Below are 25,992 nucleotides of genomic sequence, written 5' to 3'. Positions count from 1 at the left end.
AGATATGTTCATTCAAAGTTTGCTATTTCAATCGGTTGCTATAGCGCCCCCCTTTGGCCAATTGATGTAATATTGATTCATTCGCATCCTCCCATGACCCTCTACCACTGTGCCAAATTTCACATGGATTGACCAAGTCAGTGAGGAGACAAACGTGGAACAGACACACCCACAGACACACACACAGACACACCCACAGACACACACACAGACACACCCACAGACACACACACAGACACACCCACAGAGTTTTCGTCATTATATAATAAGATTGTTATTCACCAGAACGCATGGTGTGTCCTGAAGTGTCACGAATGTGTCAAGTGCATTTCCTTCCTTATAAAACATTTGCAAAGTCAACATATTTTAAATCCAGCATTGTTTACAGCCATGTTTACTAGCGTGCATTCTTCTTCTCTGCTTTTGTTGGCACATTGCAGCATATCTTGGTTCAGTGGAATAGGACTGTGTATCCTGTCAACTGCATGCATCCACATGCATGTGCAGGGGATAAATAAGCATAAATTACTGTGTTTTCTGCATATCTGTGACTCCCCAGAGGCCAGAACCAGCCAGTGCTGAATGTGATGACGGGTCAGGCCTTCATTACAGCGCAGAACCACGGCTACGGTATCGACAGCCAGTCCCTGCCCCCAGGGTGGAGCCCGCTTTTCATCAACGCCAACGATGGCACCAATGAGGTTGATTTCACTCAAAGACAACAGGGTGTTTTGATATTTTTGTGGATAAAAAGCACCAGTTTCTGCTGTCCACAGACCTTGGCCTCTAGAATAACACCTTACAAAAACAGACTCACCTGTTTCTGAAATGCGAACAAATGAAATGCAAAATACTGTTGGCTGGATTTCAGGTTTCTTGTATCAACTCTGCATATTTTTCAGGGCATCATGCACAACACTAAGCCTGTTTTCACGGCCCAGTTCCACCCGGAGGCTAAAGGCGGTCCCACTGACACAGAGGTAATTAAAGACTTTGATAGTGCTGCATACCTGAATGCTATACTAAAGTTAAGAAGTAAAGGTATCTTCACAGGATGCTCCTCTACCACTAAAACAGGATTTGTCTGACTGAAGTGGTCATTCATTTCTATGTATATTGTATGTTTTCCAGACATAGTGGTAAAAAGTAAAGGAATATATACGCAGTGATCACTGACAATGAGAGATGTGATCATATGTGGTGCATCAGGGCCACAGCTGCCTGTCCCCTTCCCTACAATAAAGCGCTGATGACTCTGTGCTGCAGCTCTTGTCTCCCACATGACAGGCGAGGGCTGCGGTTCAAGTCCTGGTCAAAATATGTTGTAACTTCTGTCGTATTAAGGCAGAATAATAAGACCTGTCCTCTCTACCAAAACATGCAGTTGACAGCTCTGCTGGAGAATTCTTGCCTCCCCCCTGTGTTTGACATTTGGAGGCATCACATAAATTTTGCACTGTGCACATGACAAGCATGTTATGTGTTTAGAGTGTCATGCAAGTGTAATATGTTTTAATGCATTTCTTTAAAAATCTGATGACTCTGTAACCTTCTATTTAAAACAAAAAAGGTGACAGTATGCGTGTGTGCAAACAAACAGGCAGCTGCAATTACCAAAATTACCACTAGAGGCACATTTCAACTTGTGACTGTTGTAACTGATGCTAGTGATTATTTATATACTGAAAATACTAGATCATTTAACTACTTTACAGTATACATACAGCTCCGGTTACATTGGCAGTTTCAGGAACTTGGTGTTGTCGCATTCGTAATCTCAATCACAGCATTTACCTTTTATCATTGGTTGGCTCTTTTTTGAAATAAGGAGTATTTCTCCACTCTACTTTTCTAAAATTTAAACCAAGTAGGATCTCAAAAAAAGCTGTTTTATGCAGCCTGTGGCCGTCCCAGTGTATTTGAGTATGAAAAGTCAGGCAGGACGAAAACGTTTTAAATCCTAACTATTAACCCTTTGAAACCTGAGCAAATTGGCTTGATTTCTTTTAGAAACATTGCAAGAAGGCAACGAAAGAAGAATGATGAAAATTTGCAAGAAATTAGTAAAAAGAGAAGGAAAGACAGGAAGAAAGTTGACAACAAACAAACAAGGACATGACCTGAGAAGAGTGCTTCAGAATTATCAGAATTATGTAACATAATTTTAAAATGAAATAATAATAATAATAATAATAATAATAATAGTAATGATAATAATGATGATGATGGTAATAATAATATTAATAATAATTTTAAATATTGTTCTCCCCTAGCTTTTTCTTTTTTATCCTATTTTTTTAATAACTTTCTAAATCAATTTAATTTTGATTTTCAATTTACTGTATTTAAATCTCTTTTCTTGCATTTGTGGGACATTTCTTACCAAGTTGCTCATTTTTATAAAGACATCACACCAGTTTGCTGTCAAGGTTCAGGGGTTTAAGTACTTGCAAAATGGGTCTGAAAGCAGCACAGGAAAAGTAATGTCACACCAGGTTTCAAAGGGTAAAGCAATGTACAAGTAACACAATGTTTTTATGCCTCTGTGCCAGTGACAGGCTGTGGCCAGCAGCATTATGTTTAGTTAGGGTGTCTACAGGTCATTAAAAAGTTTTAAAATGTCTTAAATTCAATGTTACAATAAGGCTTTAAAAGGCATTAAATACTCTTGAATTTGAATTTGTGAGGTCTAATTTCATATTTTCACAAAAATAAATTAAAAAATGGATATGAGTGAAGCCTTTCTATGTAATAGTCCACATTTCTAATGTTACAGTCTTACAAAAAACCCATAATACTGTCATTTTACTTCATACTTGGACTTACCTGTTGGCAAAATGTAGATTGACTCACCATTTTCCTACGTAACACTGAACTCTGCACACGGCCACATATGTATACTACTTACCCTTAATGCTTACCTGGGATGCTTTAATAAGTAAAAAATGATTGGTCCAAAAATCTGTCCTAAAGTTGGTTAAATGTGTCTTGAATGGGTCTTAAAAGCATTCATTTGGACTGTCTGACACCTGTAGACAGCCTGTTAGTTGTCCGTCCATCGCATTTTTCCCAAGAGCCCCTTGAGGCAATTTCTGTGGCACCAACGTCCACTTGGACTCAACAATGAACTGATTAGATTTTGATGCTCAGAGGTTACTGTGACCTCACAAAACACTTTCTTTTTCATTTCTCAACTCATACACTTTTTTTTATGACAAAATTTAGCACAGATGTCTTTATATCCACAAGGTCAAAGGTCAGCTTCACTGTGACATCATGATGTTCTGCAAAAACTATTTTCTAACCATTATTCAGCACGATAACTCAGGACCAGAAGGGGAGGCAGTAATTCTAGTTTAGTTTGTTTATTTAAACTAATTTGATTGATAAAATTAATGTCATTATTTTCCTCTGTACTTTCTCTGTACATTTTAATGCAGACATACTCTTTTTAGGAAAGAACAGTCTGATCTGAAAGTTTCCCCATGGTTTTTGCTCGTCCACGTACAAGTAAACGAAAGTAACCTCAAGAAACAGTCGGCTTAGGGAAATCTGTTCCATCCCAAACCTTGTAACCTCAGGCAAAGCTTGGTCTTTCTAAAACACCACCGTGTTTTCACTGCATAAAGTAGTGGAAAATGTTAGTTCAGTATTCGCAGGAGGGTAACAAAAACTTAAACTTAGGCTCCTCCTAATAAATGTACTATTCAAACTGTCTTTATGTTGGTATTTTTCTTTGTGTCCACAGTACCTCTTTGATGCCTTCATGTCCTTGATCAAGAAAGGAAAAGATGCCAATATATTTTCAGTCATGCCGAAGAAGCCGGACGCTCCGCCCAGAGCCCAGGTACACACAGGTTCAGCAGGTTTAGGTTTTATAAACAACATGTGATTTTTAGGTGTGTTCAGGACTAACTGTCTCAGGGTGTGAAGGTTTTATAAATAGGTAACTGTACAAGGAAATGCCAGGATGTAGTATTTCACAGGTTGGTAACTAAACTGTTTAACATCATTATAATGATGCGTTTCATGTCAAGCCAGCCAGAGCTAAAAGGAGGGAGTGATTCATTTACTTATGTTTGATTAGTTTCATTTTCTGCTTTTTGTTTTATTATCTCAACGCTTTGTCTGCTGTGTGTGTGTGTGTGTGTGGTTCTGACGTTTTCTTTTAACAATATGTATGTTGACATAAAGTAAAGATTTAAATAATTTTTTGAAATTGAAAAATGATTATAAAAAAAGGAAGGGCGGGAGAAACCGAAGTGATGAAGCAGCATAAGAAGCATTCAAGAAAAGTAACTGGAGTGGATGCTCTAGATGAAAAAGGAAAGGATTAAAATAAAAAAAATAAAAACTTAAAGAGAGCACTCCTGGGGACGGGCTAGATGCAGTGAGCTCACCTAAGCATGCATTGACAGTCTTTGTGTAATTACTCTCAGTGCCAGAGGGGGGAGACAAAAGCTCCACATTCCAGCTTTTAATATATTTATGTTTCCTTGCAAACAGAGTTTCATGCTGCCCATATTGCATGCTGTTAAATACTGTGTGTATTGTGTGTGTATTTGTGTAAACGCAGGTGTCAAAGGTGCTCGTACTGGGCTCTGGTGGTCTGTCTATTGGGCAGGCTGGAGAGTTTGACTACTCTGGATCTCAGGCCGTCAAGGCCATGAAGGTAAGAGGAAACAAGTTAGATGTTAATGTCTGGCCGAAAAGCTCCCAACAAATATATTATACAATTTACTGCTTTCAGTGCCAGGTGTTTCAGAAAATAACTGGTTTTAAAAATCAAACAGTTTATTTTTGACCCTTTTTAAAAAGATGTATGTGTGAAAATGAACAGGTTTGGTGTTACGTGAGTCTGACGGCTGAGTTTGTTTTGATGGTCTTTTCAAAGAATTTGTCAGAAATTACAAAAATAAATTCTTTAACATTTAAAATAGAGGGTTTGAAAACCTTCAGATGACATTTTATACATAAAAAACTTGAATAATTTGGTGTACAAACTGTATGGTACCCATTTTAGTTCCTGTGGAATTAATAAGCCATTTTCACAGAGGACATTTTCACACGTTGCAGTAGGGAAAACACACAGGTGTGAATAATGAAATTAAGGAGATTGAATCCCATTTAGCTACTTTGGTTTCAATGTCCTGATATTGTGCACGTTGGCTCACTGTCACTGGGACACTTGAATAGAACGTAGCCATAGTTAAAAGAATATTTCACCCTCCAAATGATCAGTTGTGTGTCAATTACTCACCCCATGTAATGTTGAATTATTGAAGAAAACTTTTTCCCACATGTCTAAACAGTGAACGAAGAATCTAAAAACGGTGATTATTCTGGAGAAATTGAGGAGTAAAAGGGGGCCATATTTAACAACAGCAAAATTCTATCAAAACATCTGTTAAGAAACTCTCACACGACTCGTGCCGTATAATCTAAGCCTCATTTATCCAGTCATATGCTCAGTTCTTCCCAAACACATGCGTTTTTGCCGAAACCTTACAATTTTAAACACTGGGCGTACAAGAAGTGTGCCTGGGGAAGCCCGCCCCTTTGAACTCTGCTCATGCAATCCATTGAATAGAGTTCATACACACACTTTTACTCCAGCTCATCACTCCGTTTTTGTATTCTTCATTAAGCATGGAGGCATGAGAGAGGTTTTCTTCACAAATTCAAAATAACACGAGGTGAGTAATTGATACAGATGTCTACTGTGAAAAAGGTCTGCTGTCAAAGGTTGCATTTTAACCTACAGAAATAAATGGCATGCTGAAAAACCACAGTAGCACATTTACATTGAAAGACACAGCTGTTGTAAATGTGAGAATGAAAACTGATCATCATGCCGTGGGTTACTTTTAAATAAACAATAATTAACCTTGTGGACGTGTTGCTGTAGGAGGAGAACCTGAAGACTGTGCTCATGAACCCAAACATTGCCTCGGTCCAGACCAATGAAGTGGGCACCAAGCAGGCTGACTCAGTCTACTTCCTGCCCGTCACGCCAGAGTTCGTAACTGAAGTCATCAAGACCGAGCGTCCAGATGGCATCCTGCTCTCCATGGGTGGACAGACTGCACTCAACTGCGGTGAGATGTGTGCACCTGTTTGCGTCAGTGTGTGGGACTGCTAATTTTGTGGAGATCAGGTAGGCGAACACACTGACTGTGTGTCAGGGAGGTTAAGAGGTTAAATGTCTTGTGGAGTTCTCCGCAAGACATGCACACTGACAGGGTTGGACATGACTCACTAACTTTATGGATGAGTTTATATATTTTTTAGATTGCTTAACCATGCATCTGTGTGGATTGGTGCTGTGTTCAGGAGTTGAATTATTCCAGCGTGGCGTCCTGGAGCAGTACGGTGTGAAGGTCCTGGGAACCCCGGTGGAGTCGATCATGGCCACAGAGGACCGACAGCTTTTTGCTGACAAACTGATGGAGATCAATGAGAAGATTGCACCTAGTTTTGCTGTGGTGTCTGTAAGGATCTAATAACAAGAAATAAATCTCCCTCTGAGACAAATTATATATCCATATTGCATGATACAGTGTTGATGTATTCTGTATATTTAGTAAATGGTCAAGCAGGGGGGATTACAGTGTAATATCTGTGTGCATCTCTCAGGTATCTGATGCCTTGAAAGCGGCAGAGCAGATCGGCTACCCAGTGATGCTACGATCAGCCTATGCCCTTGGAGGTCTGGGATCCGGTCTGTGTGCCAACAAAGAAAGGCTGGAGGAAACTGCCCACAAGGTCAGCATAAATGGTGTAGGGATGGTGGAGGCATCTGGGCACAATTATAACTGTTATTCTGTGTAATCTCTGTTCTTTACATGTGATTGATGATGCAGATCAAATCAGTAATTAAAGCATTTTTACCCAGACGTCCACTGACAAACTTCTTTAGTTCCATCCCATGTTTACAGCATTAACCTGCACAAAGATAAAAGCTTTGAAATTGTTTAGATATGTTTCTTTGGTGCTCTGCCAAGAAGGGAATAGTTTGCTGTTGCTTAGCAACATTCTTTTGTGCTCGTCCGGTATCCAGCACTATGTCTGACAGCCGAATTGGTTATAATCTGTGATCACAGGCTGCGAAATGAACGGTCTGTGCCAGACTGTTTTAGATCAGTGCATACTTTTTATTTTATGCTTTAGGTTCTGCTGCTCTCCTCGTTTTGTATTTAAAAGTATTTTTTTTGTTTCATTTGGAAATTTCAATGGCAAATGTTCTTTTTTTTTTCCAGTTATGCTCAGTGGCTGTTTACAGCTTTGTATCAAGTGTAGAGCAAAGATATAGTTCACAAGGTCTTTGTCTAATCAAATACATACAATACAATACAATACAATACAGATGAAATGAAAAATGATTCACCTTAACCTTGTGTCTGCAGCAGCAACTCAAAAGAGTATGTTTATTTCTATCTCTCGCATACGTACCAGTGCAAAATGTGGCGACCACATTTTGTTCCAGGCAGTCCACGTCTCAACAAATGAAAAAGATTTGCATATGTTCTCTTGTGTTGTAGGTAAAAAGACATTTAGGGAAGCTGCAACCTTTTTGTTTCTTTAGTTAAAGTGTAAACAGACAACTTTCCTCCCCCTAGCATTTCCAAGTGCTATAATTATTGGTGCTGCTGTTGCAAAGACAACCGGATCGCTTTGCAACACAGGACAAAACATAGGTTTATTCATTCACTGACTCTGTAATGGAGGCATGAGAGCAGACAGAAATGGTGCCAGGATGCCAGCCTGACTCGATCGCCGGTCAGCCTTCATTTTCCCTGGAGATTTCATACCTGGTGGCACACAGAATTTGCAAAGTGAAAGCGAGGCTTATAGGGAACCAGTCTAAACGCAGATGGTGTCATTCTATAGCCATTACACTGTGCAATCAACATTTACTTCATAATGATACGTTAAAGGGAAAAACATGTCTATTGGCAGATAAAGTATACTTAAAACAATAAAACAAACAAACACAAAGCACATTTATTGTTTATCTGAAAAAGTAGCTTTTCTGTTGAGACTGTGGTTTGGAAGTTCTTGGGAAAAAAGCTTGTATCGGCACATTAATGTAATCTGATGCAATCCATTACAGTGATAACAAGACACCACAGTATACATGTGGCTGTGAGGTTGAGAGTTTCAGTTTTCGGTGAGGCTGTGAGAGGCGTTTGTTCAACTTTATGGTAATTATTTAGAATGTAATTCACGGTGTGGGTGTGCTTAGTCGCATTATATAGTTCAGTATGATAAAGTTATCCGTCTCTGTGTGCACAGCCATCTGTTTGACTCTGCTCATATGCAAAAATGTTTCCTTCCTTTGATGACCACTGGGTTTACATTAAGATTGATGGGGGTGTTATGCCACATACAGTATCTCCCACTGCAAACGAAATTAGGCACAAAAAATGCCTGTGTGACAATTTACTCTGTTAAAACATTGGAGGAAATAGTTAATTAGTGCACATTAACTTACATTTAATTCTTAGTTATTGAGTAATGAGTTGTAATTGCCAAAATATATCATCCAATCTGTATTTAATGTCATTGTATGTGTGTTAGTCGCATTGTTGACATTCAGAAAGATCAGTCAGTGTGAGCTTCAAGTGTTAACATGCAGTGCTTACATTACATCCCATATACATTGCAGTTTTATAATGATGAAGCATTATTAGATAGTAATGTTAAACAGCTGTATAAATGTTGTAAATGTCTAATGCAGACACATGGCGTCTAACCCGATGATATCCTGTGCATACTGTGCTGCAGGCTCTGGCCATGAGCAGTCAGATCCTAGTGGAGAAGTCTTTGCTGGGCTGGAAGGAGGTGGAATATGAGGTGGTGAGAGACGTGGCTGATAACTGCGTCACCGTCTGCAACATGGAGAACTTCGACCCATTGGGCATTCACACAGGTACTAAAGCATACATTACATACTGATGTGTTCACCTTCAGACTGTTGTGCGCTGTTGTGGGATACTGGGTTCAGTATTGTGTTCTTACTTTTGTTCTAGTGTGATTGAGTCAGTTGTATTGCTGTTGTTTATGTTGACCGAATTTACTGTGAACCTGGCAAGATGGTATCGATGTTTGTGACAGCTGTTGTCCTTGTGCCATTTCTTCGTCTTGTTTCTGTAGAAACAAAGGCATCAAGACTTAATACTTGAGTTTCCACTCAAGCCTGTAGCTTTGATTTAGTTCTCAAAGCCAACATCCACAACTTGTACAGACTGGGGCCCGCTTGATATCTAGTGGTGTAAGAAAATATCGATACGTTGAAATATCGCAATATTTCGTTTTGCAATACTGTATCGATTCTCAAAAGTATAAACTGTTTACACAGATTATATGCATAATAGCAGCATGGTGTGTTCTTTATACCATGAGTTTTCCATAAATTAGATTCTTTTGAAAAAAAAATAAAAATCATTTATCGCTTTGCTTAAAGTATTGCAATATATTGAATCGTCGCCTCTGTATCGCGATATGTATCGTATCCCTAGATTCTTGCCAATACACACCCTTAATGATATCAGATTTTCACTATACAGTTACCGTGGTCAAAAGAGTTCATGATAACGATAATATCGCGATATCTGTAAAAAAAATAAATAAAAAAATGGAGAAAACAAAACAAAATGCTATCAGTCACACTTACCTTTATGTTGTTTATTGTGCATTTTGTCCCTTTTTTGGCAAATTAGTGACGCTCAAAATACAACTGTAGAGAGTTTAGAGAATACCCTCTGTTTGTGTTGTAATACGAGCTTCTCTGTGTATTGTGGTAGACAGTCTGGCCGCACGCACGCACTGACCGCAGTGAGTCCCTGTGTGTGTATCCCCCTGGCTAGTTAATCACCACTGCTCTGCGCTGGGCTCATATGGCGATCACTGCTGATAACAGTGTTGTTGTGAAAACATAACGGCCACACACCAGTTCCCCCCCCCATGTTAACATTGTTAGTTTTGTCAGCACTGTTGATGTTGTTTGTGCTGTGAGCACCATGAGCTACTAGCTGCTGGCTCAACCGCCCTCATGTTGAGAATCGTGTGCAGACATCCCACCTCAGACTCTGAAACATGCTCTGAATGTGCTATACAGCTCCTTTCAAATCTCAGAAGAAAAGGAAACTGCTCAGACAAGCATTTACAACAAACAGGTGAAGATGCTTTACGTGGGATATGTGCCGATCCCTGTTTTTAAATCCAAATCCATGTGAGAAACAGGCTTTTGTTGCTTTATGTGAAGCTCAGTAACCAAAAAAACAAGGTCAGAGTTTGTTAATGCTGACTTAAACCTTTAAATCCTTCCTCTTTCTCTTCCTTTTCTCTCTGTTCTTCAGGCGACTCCATAGTGGTGGCACCGAGTCAGACCTTGTCCAACGAGGAGTACCACATGCTCCGTGAGACGGCCATCAAAGTGGTTCGTCACCTTGGCATCATAGGCGAATGCAACATCCAGTATGCCCTACACCCGTCATCCCTGGAGTACTGCATCATTGAGGTTAACGCCAGGCTCTCCAGAAGCTCCGCTCTGGCATCCAAAGCCACTGGGTGAGAGAATACATGTATACAAACAAGAATGCGCTGCTAGTAGGCTGGTGATGCAACATGTATGTATGTATAGCAGACAGTAAGCAATATATAGGATCATGGGTCTTCAAGGACTTTCCCATGGAGAGTAATTATTAGATCAGTTGAGCTCAGGGATGAGGGATTCTGGGCTTCAAAAATGCCCCCACATTAAATCAGTTTGGCTGTTTGACTCTCACAAACTAACTGTGGTTGTACTGCAGTGGTGCTAAAATGGAAGCAAATCTTGTGCTGTGGACGGGGAATTCTTTAGCTAGTGTTTTAAATGAATATCTACCAATGCTGTATCACTTGGCTATCAAACAGTCTCCCACTGCAGACTTGAAATTGTAAAAAGGTTTGTAGTTCTTCGTGGAGAAAGTGATTTACGTGATCTTAAATTCATGTGTTTCACAATGAAATTCAATAGCATCAAGTTTCTGTGGGTAAACAAAATCAAAATGCCCAAAGACACCTCTTAAAACACTCCTGCAGCGTTATTCACTGATCCATCTTGTAGACACTCTAACTGTGTCTCCCTCACAGCTGTTTCCTGAGGAGGTTTATGTTTTGTATCTCATCAGTGGGACTCGTATCCTCAGTGGCATCAATTTTCTACACAACATAATTTCACAAGATATAAATAGGTTGGATTTTACTTTCGAGGATGGATTTCTACAATTGTTTAGCTGGGGTAGGCAGTTTTATTTTGTGGTATTATGCAGAAATCCTGTAGAAAATTTATACTCAAGCACTGGTAACAACTGCCTACACTGCAAAGCAACCCTAAAGAGGATGATGGACTTATCAGAGAGAGAGTCTAAAAGATAGTCTGACAGTAAATGCAATAAAACACAATATTGGTGAAGCATTTCAGAGATGGAGAAAAATGTTGCTAATAGTTTAGCCTTCTGCCAACTAAAACTAAAGGCTTATGGCTGTGACTTCATGTTCATGTTTGTGTAGCTGATGTTAACAAGGGCCTTGAATCACAGTGTGTCCTCCACCTCACTCCCCACCACTACACACCACCTCGCAGGGAGGAAAGCGGGCAGCAATGACAAAGATGGACCTGCAGTAAGCAGCTGTAGCAACCTGAATCCAGCCAGCACAGCCCAGACTGTCAGCGGGATCGGCAAACTTTCTGTTGCTGCCGTTACACAGGCTGCGGCTTCATGTTCATATTTATGTAGCTAACGTCAACTAGGACCTCGATTCACAGTGTACTCTCGGGCTTCAATCCCCACCGCTACACACCACCTCACAGGGAGGTGAATGGGTAGCAGTGACAAAGACGGACCTGCAGTAAGCAGCTGTAGCAACCTGAATACAGCCAGCACAGCCCCAACTCACCGCGGGATCGGCAGACTTTCTGTTGCTGCCATTACGCAGCAACCTATAGCTGCTGCTTGCCACCAGCCTGCTGTGATACTCGGCACTGGGAGGTGTGAGCCAGCCAAATTCAAGCAGCTACAGCTGCCAACTGAAGATCTGTCTCCCTAGCTGCTGCCTGTTCTCTTCTCGGGGTGCAGTACACAGCGTTGGGGAGTGAGGCGGGGACGTACAGTACTGTACAGCTTTACATTAGGACAAAGTATAGAGTTAATACAACATCACAGATTTGATGTGATTGTGCTAGTAATGCGTATTTGGTGCAGAAACTTCAACCACTAGTTCATTTTGGTCTCCCTGCCCTTGGTCTGTGTTTCACAGGTATCCCTTAGCTTTTGTTGCTGCTAAGCTGGCTTTGGGTATTCCCCTACCGGAGATCAAGAACGCTGTATCGGAAAAGACCACCGCCTGCTTTGAGCCCAGTCTGGACTACATCGTCACCAAGATTCCCCGCTGGGACCTGGACCGCTTTCAGGGCATGTCTCATGAGATAGGCAGCGCCATGAAGAGTGTGGGAGAGGTGGGGGGGGGCTCCATACACTCATCCACTTGCTTGTTCTCTTCACTCACACATCCATATTATACTGTCATATATCTCCCTCTTCTGGATTCAGGTTATGGCAGTTGGCCGGACCTTTGAGGAGAGCGTGCAGAAGGCCCTGAGGATGTGTCATCCATCAGTGGATGGCTTTGTGCCCCGGCTGCCACTCAAGAAAGCCTGGGATGACACCCAGGACCTGCAGCAGGAGTTGGCTGTGCCCTCCATCACCCGCATCTTCTCCCTCGCCAAGGTACACTCATCTTTCCTGACGTTAATAATGAATGACACCGACTACAGTTTTCTCATTAAAATCACATTTTGAAGTGTTACAGCTAAATTATCATGAAAAAAACATGACACACAGAGCGAAATGTGAATTTTTTATAAGTTAAATAGTTGCACAGGAGCCTAATACTTGGAAAGCACATACAGTCTGAACTGTAGCTGAATGGGCCTTTCAAACATGTGGGGAAGGATGAATCCAAATCACATAATATGAAGATACATTTGCTGTGTCTGCTTTTGTGCTTGCCCAATACAGCACTGTGAGCCTTTCTTTTTCCTCTTAGAATCAGATGAAGGTGAAATGGCACTTTCATAAGTGCATCTAGACACAGGGTCAAGCTCCGTCATTCAAACACAGAGACGCTGCACGAACTATTGCAAGGTCAAAAACATGTACAGCTTCAGCACTTCAACAAGCTTTTATCACCAGCTGAAAGAAGACCAGAACGAGGTCCAATCAGTGTCAAAACCTCCAACTGTGCGAGCTTGCTGTCCAGACAGTAGATATATTTGCCCTCTTCAGTACAGAGTGAAATCATTGAAAATGGCGACAGCATTATGGATTGACGATCCACATCTTATCCTCAAGCAATCAAACACCAGCTATAATGCCTTAAAGTGGTCAACACAGTCATGTTTGCTCTCATCCAACCTCCCACTAGTTTGATTTTGAAACCTGCACGTCTTAGGTCCAATTCATTTGGTTAGGGCTGCTCAATTATGGTAAAAATCATAATCACGATTATTTTGGTCAGTATTTAGATCATGATTATTTAAGACAATTACTCGTTGACTTTGGAAACATACATTTATTGATTTTTAAAAAAAAAAGTTTTAAAGCTTGTCTTTAAATAGGGAATTTGCTTGAACTTTAAATATAATTAATATAAATGTAAAATAATAAGATAAATAAGATAAATAATGTATAAATATAAACATGGCCTAAGAGGAGAGGTAAAAAGGTCTCAAAAAGTCTTAGATTTAACTTTGTTATATCTGTAGACACTCTGTTACAATATAATACATTTCAATGTATTTCTCGCTTTTTCCCCGATGGTCTGAAAAAGTTCACCAGCCACTTTTTAGAAAGTGAGTCACTAAGAGGGTCTAAAAAGTCGCTGTATCTAGGGAGAAAGTTGCTGAATTGGCACCACTGAGCACCAACTGCAAAGCAAAGGGATGTGCTAGATTTATAACACAAGACAAAATAAGCACATCATTGCAAAACGGAATACTGCTTCTCGATTGTTTAAAGTGATTAACTTATTTTCATAATCATTGGAAGCCAAAGTCATAATTAATAAATAAAATTTGGTTAATCGCCCAGCCTGCTAAAGCCATAAGAAACATCAACCTCCTAAAGAGTTAATCAGCTAGAAGTGATGATAAGTAGCAAAAACAGAAGATACTGAAGGAAAATAATGATAATAATTATTTATATCTGATAAAATTAGATAAAATTATTTGATATGCCACTGGTATTATTGTTCACAGTTTACACAGCCCCGGCATCGTCAACACTCATAAACACCAGAACATTAGCATTGCTCTTCAACATTAATTACATTTTTTTTTTTTTTTTTTTTTTCGGCGTTTATTGTATCTGCTTGCATCTGAACTTGCCTCTGAGACACTAAAACTCTCTACTAAAGGTCACAGAAATAATCACTTGCAGCTTGATTAGAAGCTCTGTATTTACAGGACAAGGTACGTTTCACTGCAGGTTTTACAGACTGCTGAGTAAAATCCTCCCACAGCAACCTGAAATGATTCCTCTGGTCAGCTGTCTAACAAAAATTATAAAAAACATATTTACAAGCTGTTGTCCGAGCAGAACCTTTGTCATATTACAGGTTAATAATAGATCGGCTTGATTTCAGATTTTTCACAGAAGACCAATATAAGCAAAGTAATATATTTTTCCTGCAGTCCTTGAAAGTAATGTATAAAAACGTTATTTACTGTGACCATACTGAATGACCATTCCTATCCAGTGACGATTCACTGACTGACTTGTAACATGATTTTAATCCTGAGCAATTTATTATAGAATCTGTTGAAACTGTGCGAAACCTATTGGATGTTCCCATGAGGAGAATAGATGATGAACTTCGATGAATGATGAATGTAAAGCTGAGTCTACTTCATGTCTCCACCTTTAAGGCCCTCCACAGTGGTATGAGTGTTGATCAGATCCACCAGCTGACAGCCATAGACAAGTGGTTCCTCCACAAACTCAACAGGATAACTCAGCTGGAGCAGCACCTGGCAAACTACAAGAGGTAACTTTATTTTAATACCATTATTTTTTTCCTGAGGTTTAATAGTAATAATATGTTTGTTTGTGTGTGTGTGTGTTTATGTTTGCACACTTGCATTTGTATGTGAGTGTATGCAGTGTGTAAATAGTGCTGTGACATCCTCAAGAGTCACTAGAGTAAAAGTAACACTTACTATAAGTGGTATTTGTCTGACGCTCTCCCTCTCTTTGATGGTTGAAAACATCTAGTCAAGTGGAACTATCTCCTCCAAAATACAGTACATTCATCCGTCTGTAAAGTTGCTTTTGTTGACTATTGAAGACACACTCACAGATTGCTATCATTTTATAGAATATATTATAATTAATTTCTTAATTCCAAGATGGCTCAGTCACTGTCAGTCTCACCTCTTTGCCATATACATTTGTCTCCTGGTTAACTGCCCCATTATTTCTGCCATGGAGTTTGTTGGTTTGCAGTAGGGTTGGGTAATATGACCGATAAATTATATTGTAATATTCAAATGCTTTATTGCTATACATGATATATATCTAGATACTGTACTCTACTGTAGAGTACTACAATATAAACTACTAAATAAAGTTTTGCTGCAATAAAGTTAGATAAAGTACTGTTATAATAAAGTTGAATAAAGTACTGATATAATACAGTTAAATAAAGTACTGTTATGATAAAGTAAAGTATTGATATAATAAAGATAGATAAAGTACTGTTACCATAAAGTTAAATAAATTGCTGATAAAATATAGTTAAATAAAGTACTGTTATAATGAAGTTTAATAAAGTACTGATCTGATACAGTTAAGTATTGATATAATAAAGGTAAATAAAGTGCTATTATAATAAGGTTAAATAAACTGCTGGCATATTTAAGTTAAATAAAGTACTCTCATAATAAAGTCAAAAAAAGTACTGAAATTATAAAACGGAATAATAATCAATATGGTAACTTTTTAGTAACAGTACTTTATTTAACCTATAGTAAAGTATTGGTATAATAAAGTGCTTTTATGATAAGATTAAGTAAAATATTAATATAAAGTTAAATAAAGTACGGTCACAATAAAGTTAAACAAAGCACTAATATAATAAAGTTAAAGAAAATATTGTTGTGACAAAGTTAAATAAAGTACTGTTACAATAAAGTTATAAAAAGTAATGTTATTCTAAAGATAAATGAAATACTGTTATTTGTTAAAAAGTACTGTTATAATGAAGATAAAAAAGTACTGATATAATATAGACTCACAAGTCAGTCGCTTTGCTTAACTAAAGACTGATGACTTTCTCCCTGATTTTGTGTTTAGATGGGCGGATACAATTTCAGAGTTTAAAAAAACTCCCTATGTTGCAAAACCGATAGTAAATCCGCAGGGCGGTCCTTCGGTGACTCGCTGAACTCTTGTGCTCGTAAACATAGTCCGACTGCGTTAAAGGTTTTAAACAAAGTCGCTGTAAGTCCTTCATTTCCACAATCTTGTGGACTGAGCACATGTTTGATAAAACAGAGTTAAATCTCTTGGCATCCATTTTCAAGCTCTCTGTGTGTTTGTTTCCTTGCGGACGAGAAAAGGGGGAGCGCACATTTCCGGGAGGGCGTGTCCTTTTAAAAAATGCAAGAGGCGTTGCTTTGTTGCCGGCCGTTTTCTCCAGTTTGTTAAACACACTTTAGAAAGGAGTGTCCCCAGACTATCAGAAGGCGGAGATCTCTGATTGTCTGGTGGCGAGACTAGATATAATACAGTTAAGCACTGGTATAATTAAGTTATATGAAGTATTGTTATAATGACATAAATCAAAGCTGAACCACTGGTGCTTTTATTGAAACACCCAACTCATCTTGAGCAGGAAGCGTCTAAGTTTTGCTTCGAACATGAAGCTTCCAGTTAGCTGTTAGTAGTTAGCAGAAAGTTAAACCATCACAGCGGCACTGTTAAACCTGAAGATTAATTCACTGTGAGCAGAAAACAAACCAACAGCTCTTCGGTTCATTTATTAATATTAATAGGTTGGGAGGTAGGGGTGATGTGTCATTTTTGTGCTGATGGCGTGACAGTTTTTATTCGGTATTTGCAATATAGTCTTTTTTTTATAACTCCAATGTGGACCAAACCATGATACATCAAGTATGATCGATATATCGCCCATGTCTAGTTTGCAGGTTAGTAAAGGCCCTTTGCTACAGACGATACACTGAATATTGTGAGGCCACAAGACTGTAAAACTGCCAGAGAAATTATATTCTTATTTTACTTTAATAATAAATTCAGTTTGATCAATTTATTAATCTGGTTCTCAAAACCAAATCTGTGTCCCACAGTTGTAACATCAAAAGACAAAACACAAACATTTCAGCAGAACAGTGGGATCCCGATGGCACACAACAATCCACTTAAAGAATATTTTTTATAACTGGCGAGTTATGGCCACTGTGACGTCGAGTTCTTTCTAGATATTACTGAATTTTCTTCAATAGGAAAATGTTGATCCTTAGAAATGAGATGGACCCCAGTCTCTTCACGTCTCTCTTTCCCTCTTGTGGTTCACCTCCTCCCTCTCTCTTTCCCTCTGCCCTCGGGCTCTTACCTGGACAGCCGCTGTGAATTTTCATGGCTCAGCCACAGGTTACCCACTGCTTCCTCTTGACTCTGCTGTTTAATAATTAATGGCCGGCAGTCTGGTGAGCACCCACTGCAACACACTGACGCATGGAAGGCTGTTGTAGTCTCCGCTGCCTCTGGAGCAGGGGACACTGGGACGGGCACACAACAATAGGCTGCTGCCAGACTGATGGAGCATAGAGCTGAGTACAGGTGGGCTTCAGGCTCCGCTGGTCAGCAGACTTATTGTTTGTGTGCATAAGAGTGTTGGATCCTCTATTGCTGTTGTTGGGACTGGGGGATATTTAGTGATAGAGATTTTAGAGAATTCTTCAAAGTGAGGACATTTTATTCTTCATTTGTAGAAGAGTCACAAACTCTGTGGGGACGATACTGTGTTTGGTCGTATGTTTCTGTCTGCAGCTAATGTTGATTACCACTGCACCCATCAGCTTAGCAATTTGTGTGCCAGTTTGGACATCTCGTGGTTTTGGGGTTTCCCAATTTTTGTAACATTGGACACATTTTTGTAAACTGTTTTTATACCATCATTGACTGCAGATTCTAGCCTGGAAATCCAGACTCAAATCTAGAAAGATTTTGAGTGTGGCCCTTCCTACCCAAGGGGCGGCACTAACTGAGGCATTTCAAATTGGATTAGCACGATGGCCAATGAGAGCAAAAAACAAGGTGACGTATTCATTGCACTAAGCCCCATTTGTTTGCCGAACAGTGGGGTTTAACTAATATATTATTATGCTTTTGCCATATCCCGATGGCTTAACGGCAAAAACGTCCTTCGTTGAAGCGAAGGCTTCTAGGGCAGTCTTCTGTTTCTCTCTCAAGGAAAAAGATAAGTGTAGTTGTCTTAGCGTTTCTTCCAAAGCTAAATTGAATGGGCGCGGTCCTTCAGCAGCTGCCATCTTGGCTGTTAACTTTTCGACTCCTACAGCGCAGCGCTGTCGTCATCATGTTACGCCCGCCCAGAGCCCGCCTCTGTCAGATAGACTGATCTGATTGGTCCAGTTGGCATTTCAGCGGGCTCTGCTCGTTGGGGCCAGATTCCTGTGCAGTGCGAATTTGAATTTGCTAGGGACGGGGCATCTGGATTTCCAGGTTATGCAGATTCCTCACGCTTCTCAACCAGCAAATGGGGGCCGCAAGTTTTCTGGAAATCCATCGATCCATCCATTTTCTAACTGCTTATCCTCTTGAGGGTTGCGGGGGGGCTGGAGCCTATCCCAGCTGACATTGGGCGAGAGGCGGGGTACACCCTGGACAGGTTGCCAGACTATCACAGGGCTGACATGTAGAGACAGGCAACCATTCACAATTGGTCAATTTAGAGTCACCAATTAACCTAGTCCCCAATCTGCATGTCTTTGGACTGTGGGAGGAAGCCGGAGTACCCAGAGAAAACCCACACTGACACGCGGAGAACATGCAAACTCCACACAGATGGGCTCCCCAACCCGGGATCGAAGACTATTTTGAAGAGTGTAAGTGTCCCCAACACGGGATCAAACCAGGGGCCCTCTTGCTGTGAGGCGACAGGGCTAACCACCACACCACCGTGCCGCCCTTTCTGGAAATCATCTTGTCTAAAAATAACAAGCCCTACCGTCTGTTACGGGCCATATTTTGGCCTTTGTTATAATGAATTTGGTTATTACAAACTTGACATGTTTTAGAGTCGCTTACGGTCCATTCAGAATGGACTCGCAACCCACTTTTGGATTGAGCCCACCAGTTGGGAGCCGCTGCACATGCACACAAAGTCTGATTTTTGTGTCTGCTGGTGTCAGGTTTTGCATCAGAACTCTATTACACAGAGCAGAATTCAGCACACTACAACCTGATAATACACCTGCGTATGAGGACAGAGATAATTGGGGATATAAACCTTGTGCATGACATGAATTACAATAAACTCAGTGTGTAATGACAGTGATTATTTAGCACACAAAACATCTCATTCCCATTATTTGAAAGTTCAAACTTGATGAATTGTAAAATTAACAAAATGAAATGTGTGGAAATCCAAAATTTGGTTCTTGCCATCTTTAATTTTAGTTTTCAGTGGTCGTGCATGGGTTTGTAACTATATGTGAGATTATCTGGCAGCCCCCTTTTCCTTACAAAAACACACCACGCGTTGTTTTAATATGTTTTTCATGTTTTATTTGTGTGCGAGGGTGTATGCACATAAGTTCATGACATGCAAAGGATTTCCCTCTCGCTTCCCGCTGCTCTTCCGGAGATAAGATAATTTCACAACACGAGACAGCCGAGCACTCAGATCAAATGTCTTTCCTTCCAGTTATTCTGACTCAGCTGCTCTCTCCTTTCATTTGTTTCTGGGGTTTGCTGTTTCTCAGCCGGGCCATGTGCAGTGGGAGTTAAAACCCACTTGACATTTTCAATATTGTTACACTACAAGGTCATAAATAATTCAGATAAGGAGGAGGGGGGGCAAGTTGTGGTTTACAAGAAATAAGAATTCCTTCATTTTGTCTCTACCCAGGGTTAAACGGAGACTGTGACATTATAGGAAATGCGCCTGTTGCTTTCTTAGTGGGAGTTTCATGAGAAGATCAATATCGGTTTCATCAAGCATTCATGTGTTTAGTTTAACTTGGCACACAAGCTGAAAGCAAAGGGAGACGGTTAGCTGAGCCCTCCACCAGCTCCATAGCTGTCTTATTTAAACACTGTTTATTTAACAGGTTCACAAATAGAAAAACATTTAAGTGTGGTTCCAATAAGCAGGTATCCCATGCCCTTGAACTTTTATGGCACCAGCATCTCACTCAACATGTCCTGTCCTCACTGTAAAGTTGCTGTCTTTTTACTTTTTCCTAACTCTGCGCAAAACCCAGCAGACTCACGGATGCTCTGTGGGCCAGCTTTCTAGAAAACATGTAAAGAAGACTGTTTTGAAAAGTGTACTTTGCCACACATGGCAGAAGCTAGCTACTTTCCCCTGCCTCCATCTGTGTGCAAAGCAAGCAGCAATCTCCGGGGCAGAAAAATTAAGCCAACACGGAAATGCCAAAAACTGCAGTTCTTTGAATGGCCACTTGAGGGTGGCTCCAGAAGCGAGTCAATCCCCATAAAACCCAATGTAATAATGTCAAACTTTACTGCAGAGATAAACAGGTTTACAACAGTTTTAGTCTCTATAGCTCATTCCAACGTTAATGTCCACTGTACGAGGGTTGAATTTTTATATAATTCACCGGTTTACATATTATTGAAGCTTCGTTAACCATAATAAAAGGCGGGCTGCTTTGAGTGACAGGCTGTCTGCTGATAGTGTCCTTGGCTTCTGAGTGAGATCCACTCCTCGCTCCTCTACACCACCACTCTCTTGGCCAAATATTGTGACATCTGGCTGCAAAAAACCAAGATGGCGACAGACGTAATGCAAAACAGGAGTCCACAAACCATTTGGTGACGTCACTGTAGCTACACCCATCATTTGATATCAGTCCTTTGATCTGGCTCCTTTTTAAAACAGCAAACACATTTTCAAAAATGAAAGCTAACAGTGTTCTCACTCTATTGTACCATTTTCAATAGTCATATCCAAACTATTTTTTTTTTATTTTCAGCAGATTTAAATTGCCCGTACAGTATTGTGGCCAAGGACAAAGCACTGTGTGTTGTTTATTATTTTTTTTAATTTAATTTTTTTTTTTTTTTAAATCTTTATTTCGAACATAGATAAAATAGAACAAAATGTAGGTGATCAATAAGGTAATCAGTCATACAAGAAAAACAAAAAACAAACAAACAAAAAAACAATCATAGTAACAGAGGTAAATATTTAGCGTTCGAAAAGGAGTAGGTAGAAGTGATGCACTTATCTTGACCTACCCCTTATTTCAAGTAATGTTGCTACAAATAAATATAGATTCAGAGATGCATAATAGTATGCATACATACATAATCAAAGAAATACAATCACAAATGCGAGTTGGAATACTTCTGGTTCTAACTATATGTAAGTGATATGAGAAAACCTAGTTGTAATGTGGATTGGATACCCATGGAAGGAAGGTACTTACTATGCCCGCTGTGCTTCATATTCATGCAATCTACTGTTTTTGAACAATCTTTTAAATTTGTTTAAAGTGCGGCTGTTTTTCATTTCATCTGTACATTCATTCCATGTTTTGACTCCTTTGACTGTGATGCTGTGATATTTGGAATTAGTTCTTACCAGGGGTTTATTGAACATGTCAGATCCTCTCAAGTTATGGTGCTTGTCTCTTGCTCGGAACAAATTCTGAATATTTTGTGGCAATGACTGATTTTTAGCTTTATACATAATCTGTGCAGTTTTGAGGTCGACTAAATCCTTAAATTTGAGTGTTTTTAGTTTGATAAAGAGTGGGTTTGACGGTTCACTGTAGGTAGTTTTGTTTACTATTCTTATCACTTTTTTTGTAGTGTAAATATTGATTTGGTGTTGGTACTGTACGTGTTCCCCCACACCTCCACACAGTAAGTTATGTATGGAAGTATAAATGAGCAGTACAGAAGGTATAATGATTTTTGACACACGAGATCTTTAACTTTGTAAAGGATTGAGACTGATTTTGATATTTTATTTTTAATATAATTAATGTGTGGTTTCCAACATAGTTTATCATCAATTATTACTCCAAGAAATTTTATTTCAGATACTCTTTCTATTTCTATATCATTTATTGTGAGTTTTTTGCTTGTGGAGGTTGCACGATTTCCAAATTTTATGAATTTAGTTTTGCTTAAGTTCAGTGTTAGTTTATTGTAGTCAAACCAACTCTTTAGTGTTTTTTAAATCATTTTCCATATCATCCAGAAGCCGTTCCAAGTTGTTACCACAGCACAATAAGTTGGTGTCAAATAATATTGTTTTCATTATTTTGGAGATTACACATATTTCATTGATGTATAATATAAACAGCAATGGTCCCAGAACAGATCCCTGTGGAACCCCACATGTGACATCCATCAGATTAGAGTTGACGTTATAAATATGAACATATTGACTTCTTTTTTTCAGGTAACTACTTACCAATGTTAAAGCAACCCCTCTAATTCCATATTTGAATAACTTTTAACTTTTTTAATAATAAGTTGTGATCAACAGTGTCAAAAGCTTTTTTCAGGTCAAGAAATACACCTACTGCATATTCTTTATTTTCAATTGCTGTTGTTATTGAATCAACAAATTCAATTATTGCATGGGCAGTTGTTCTTTTGGATCTGAAACCATATTGCTGTTCACATAGTATATTATTTTCTGTGATGAATTCATTTAGTCTTGTGTAAAATATTTTTTCCAGTATCTTGGAGAACTGTGGGAGTAATGATATGGGTCTATAGTTTGTGAGTATGTGTTTATCTCCAGTTTTGTATATTGGTATGACTTTTGCTGTTTTCATTTTGTCAGGGAAAACTCCAGTTTTTAAAGATAGGTTACAGATATATGTGAATGGTTTCACCACACACTCGATGATTTCTTTAATCAGATCCATATCAATGTTGTTGCCGTCTGTGGATTTCTTGCTCTGAAATGATTTGACAGTATCCAAAATTTCTTTCTCATCTGTTCCCCTTATAAACATTGACTTGGTAATACTCTTGGTTGTATTTTCAAGGATTTTTTCAAAGATTTCTCCACCTTCAGTTTTTGCAATTTCTTTCGCCAAACCAGGACCAACGCTGACAAAGTAGTCATTAAAATCATCAGCAATTTGATTCATATTATTTGTAATGGAATTATTCAGTGCTAAAAAATAATTTGGATATCCTGGTTTTCCAGTTCCATTTTTTATTAAGTTGTTTAGTACTTTCCATGAATTTCTCATGTTATTTTTGTTGTCTTCCAGTAGTTTGCTATAATAATTTTTTTTTACAGCATCTTAGAATTCTAATCAGTTTATTTTTATATTTCTTATAAGAGTGTTCGGCTTCTGCTGTTCTTTTCTTTAAGAATTCTTTATATAATAGATTTTTTTTCTTACACGCATTTTGTAGTCCCTTGGTTAGCCATGGTTTATCAGGAGATTTATGTTTGATTACTTTGTTTACTAGTGGACAGTGTTTGTTATAGAGCGATGTAGTTAGGGTCAGAAAATGTCCATATGCTTTATTTACATCATTCACATATATTTTGTTCCAGTCTTGGTCTAGCAGGTCCATCTTAAGGGAATTAATTGCATCTTGTGTTTTATGTCTGATTGTTTTTATTGTTTGAGTGTCTCTGTTGGTCCTAATGTAGCTCTGTACTAGTGCAAAAACTGGTAGATGGTCACTTGCATCGTTTATTATTAACCCACTAGTTATTTTCCTGTCAATAATATTTGTAAATATATTGTCTATTAGTGTAGCACTGTGTAGGGTTATTCTTGTTGGTCGAGTAATTGAGGGATATAGACTCATACTATACATAGTGTTGATAAATTCTGCAACTGTGTTGTTTTCAAGCAGATTTAGGAGATCAATGTTGAAGTCTCCGCAGATGAGGACCATTTTCTTATTAGTAATTGAATCAAACAGATGCAGTATTTTCTCCATGAAGGTTTTTAAACATGATCCAGGGGTCCTGTAGATACAGCTAATAAGAATATTTTTTGACTTTTCAATCTCAATTTCAATGGTGATACATTCCATGATGTTGTGCAGTGTTAGTGACATGCTTTTTACAATTTTACTATTGTAGTTCCTATCTACATATAGGGCAACCCCCCCCCCCTTTTTCCCACTTCTGTTTATGTAGTACATGTCATATCCCTCCATACCGACCATATCAACTTGATCCTCATTTAGCCAAGTCTCTGAAATGGCTACCACTGTAAAGTTTTTGTTAAACTGTGCTAAGCAGGCTTTGATCTTGGAATAGTTAGAATTGAGGCTCCTACGGTTGAAATGTATAATTGATATTGTTCCATCCATTGTTATGTTCTGATTGAATTGTTCATCTGTATAGTATTCACAACAGTGATTATGGGTGCTGACGTAGAAATTGTTTTCAGGATCAATTTCATATTCTAAATCTTGTGATTTGTGCTCTGTGTATTCAAATGTTTTTAGTCCCAGGTATTCATGCTCCATTAAGGGTGATGGTGGTGGATCAGTACTTGTCATGGGGTCAGTTCATTGGATGAGTTGTGTCATTGCTTGTAGCAACTGTCTGAGTTTTTAACTGCAATATTTGTCCAGTTCAGTGATGTCTTTGATGACCAAAACCTTGGCTTCTTCCGGTGATCCTTTCAGTTTTATGTAAAACTTACAGTTAGATGTCCATGTTGACTGGATTTTGTTTTGTTTTCTCAGGATGCGTGCTTGTTATTCAGTAAAAAGGTCAAATGAAGACAGACAGATAATAGTGTCTTCCCATTCAACAGATATGAAAAGCAGCTCTGACAGAAAAGGATACAAGTTTCCTCTATATGGAAGGAAATCAGGGTTGTCAGAGGTCATTACAGGTGGCATTTAAATGTCCATAATCACATACATTTATTTAAATTGATAACATCATACTTCATTTTATCTGAAATATATCATTTGAGGATTCTTAAAAATTTCTCCTCCTCTACACATCTTTCTCACCCTCCTCTTGTGCTTACCTCATACTGTCCCTGTCCCATTATTTGTAGGTAGATAAAAGGGTAACCAACAAGCTGCACTGTAAGTCCTTGTCCTTGTAAGTTCATTCATTCCTATGGGAACCTCTGTGAAACTTCTCCTTTTTTTATTTATTTCATTTATTTTTTTGGTTCTGAATTTGCCTCAAGTACGTTGAAACAGTTGGAATGTAAGCTGGCCAGCAACAGAAAACAAGTACAATTCTGAATTCATTTATTAAACAACCAAGCTTCACTTTGTTTGATTAAACCAATTAACAGTCATCATGAGAAAGATCCGTCACCTTTCGGTCGCTGCCGTTAAAGAGGCAACAGATAGGATTAGTTTTTTTTAGCTTGGTGCCACCTAGCGTAAGTGGTGTTGTGTCGCACTGTCGCAACGACCAAATTGACCGTGGAGATCAGAGATAATCAATCATATGACTCTATTAGACTCTCTAAATTAAATAAAATGTAGGCTGTAAAGCCACCGGTATACCTCTATGTATATGTAGAATGAGAAGGTGTGTGGACACTATACTAAATAAATGAGTAAAGAGACCGAGCAACAATTATCAGACTTATCTGAAGAAAAAACAAATAGTAATGCAAATAATTATACCAGAATGCACAGTACCAGTACAAACAACTCACAGTAAATTCTACCAATATGTACACTATCA

At 38.9% G+C, this 25,992-nt stretch overlaps 1 protein-coding gene across 1 annotated transcript in view; it reads left to right on the top strand.

Annotated features, from left to right (window-relative positions):
• The window catches only part of cps1 (carbamoyl-phosphate synthase 1, mitochondrial), a 90,053-nt gene that overhangs the window by 11,008 nt on the left and 53,053 nt on the right, over window positions 1-25,992 (top strand). The window contains exons 10-21 of the mRNA XM_050048798.1: window positions 560-701; window positions 903-980; window positions 3,749-3,847; window positions 4,577-4,672; window positions 5,909-6,098; window positions 6,334-6,491; window positions 6,637-6,765; window positions 8,788-8,932; window positions 10,362-10,572; window positions 12,304-12,502; window positions 12,597-12,773; window positions 14,972-15,090. Coding sequence (XP_049904755.1) covers window positions 560-701; window positions 903-980; window positions 3,749-3,847; window positions 4,577-4,672; window positions 5,909-6,098; window positions 6,334-6,491; window positions 6,637-6,765; window positions 8,788-8,932; window positions 10,362-10,572; window positions 12,304-12,502; window positions 12,597-12,773; window positions 14,972-15,090 — 1,743 coding nt within the window. The remainder of the gene's footprint in view (window positions 1-559; window positions 702-902; window positions 981-3,748; window positions 3,848-4,576; window positions 4,673-5,908; window positions 6,099-6,333; window positions 6,492-6,636; window positions 6,766-8,787; window positions 8,933-10,361; window positions 10,573-12,303; window positions 12,503-12,596; window positions 12,774-14,971; window positions 15,091-25,992) is intronic.

Source organism: Epinephelus moara, chromosome 7, assembly GCF_006386435.1.
Source record: "Epinephelus moara isolate mb chromosome 7, YSFRI_EMoa_1.0, whole genome shotgun sequence".
Classification (NCBI taxonomy): domain Eukaryota; kingdom Metazoa; phylum Chordata; class Actinopteri; order Perciformes; family Serranidae; genus Epinephelus; species Epinephelus moara.
Note: the sequence above shows the minus strand (reverse complement) of the source record. Positions and strands in the feature narration are given on the sequence as shown.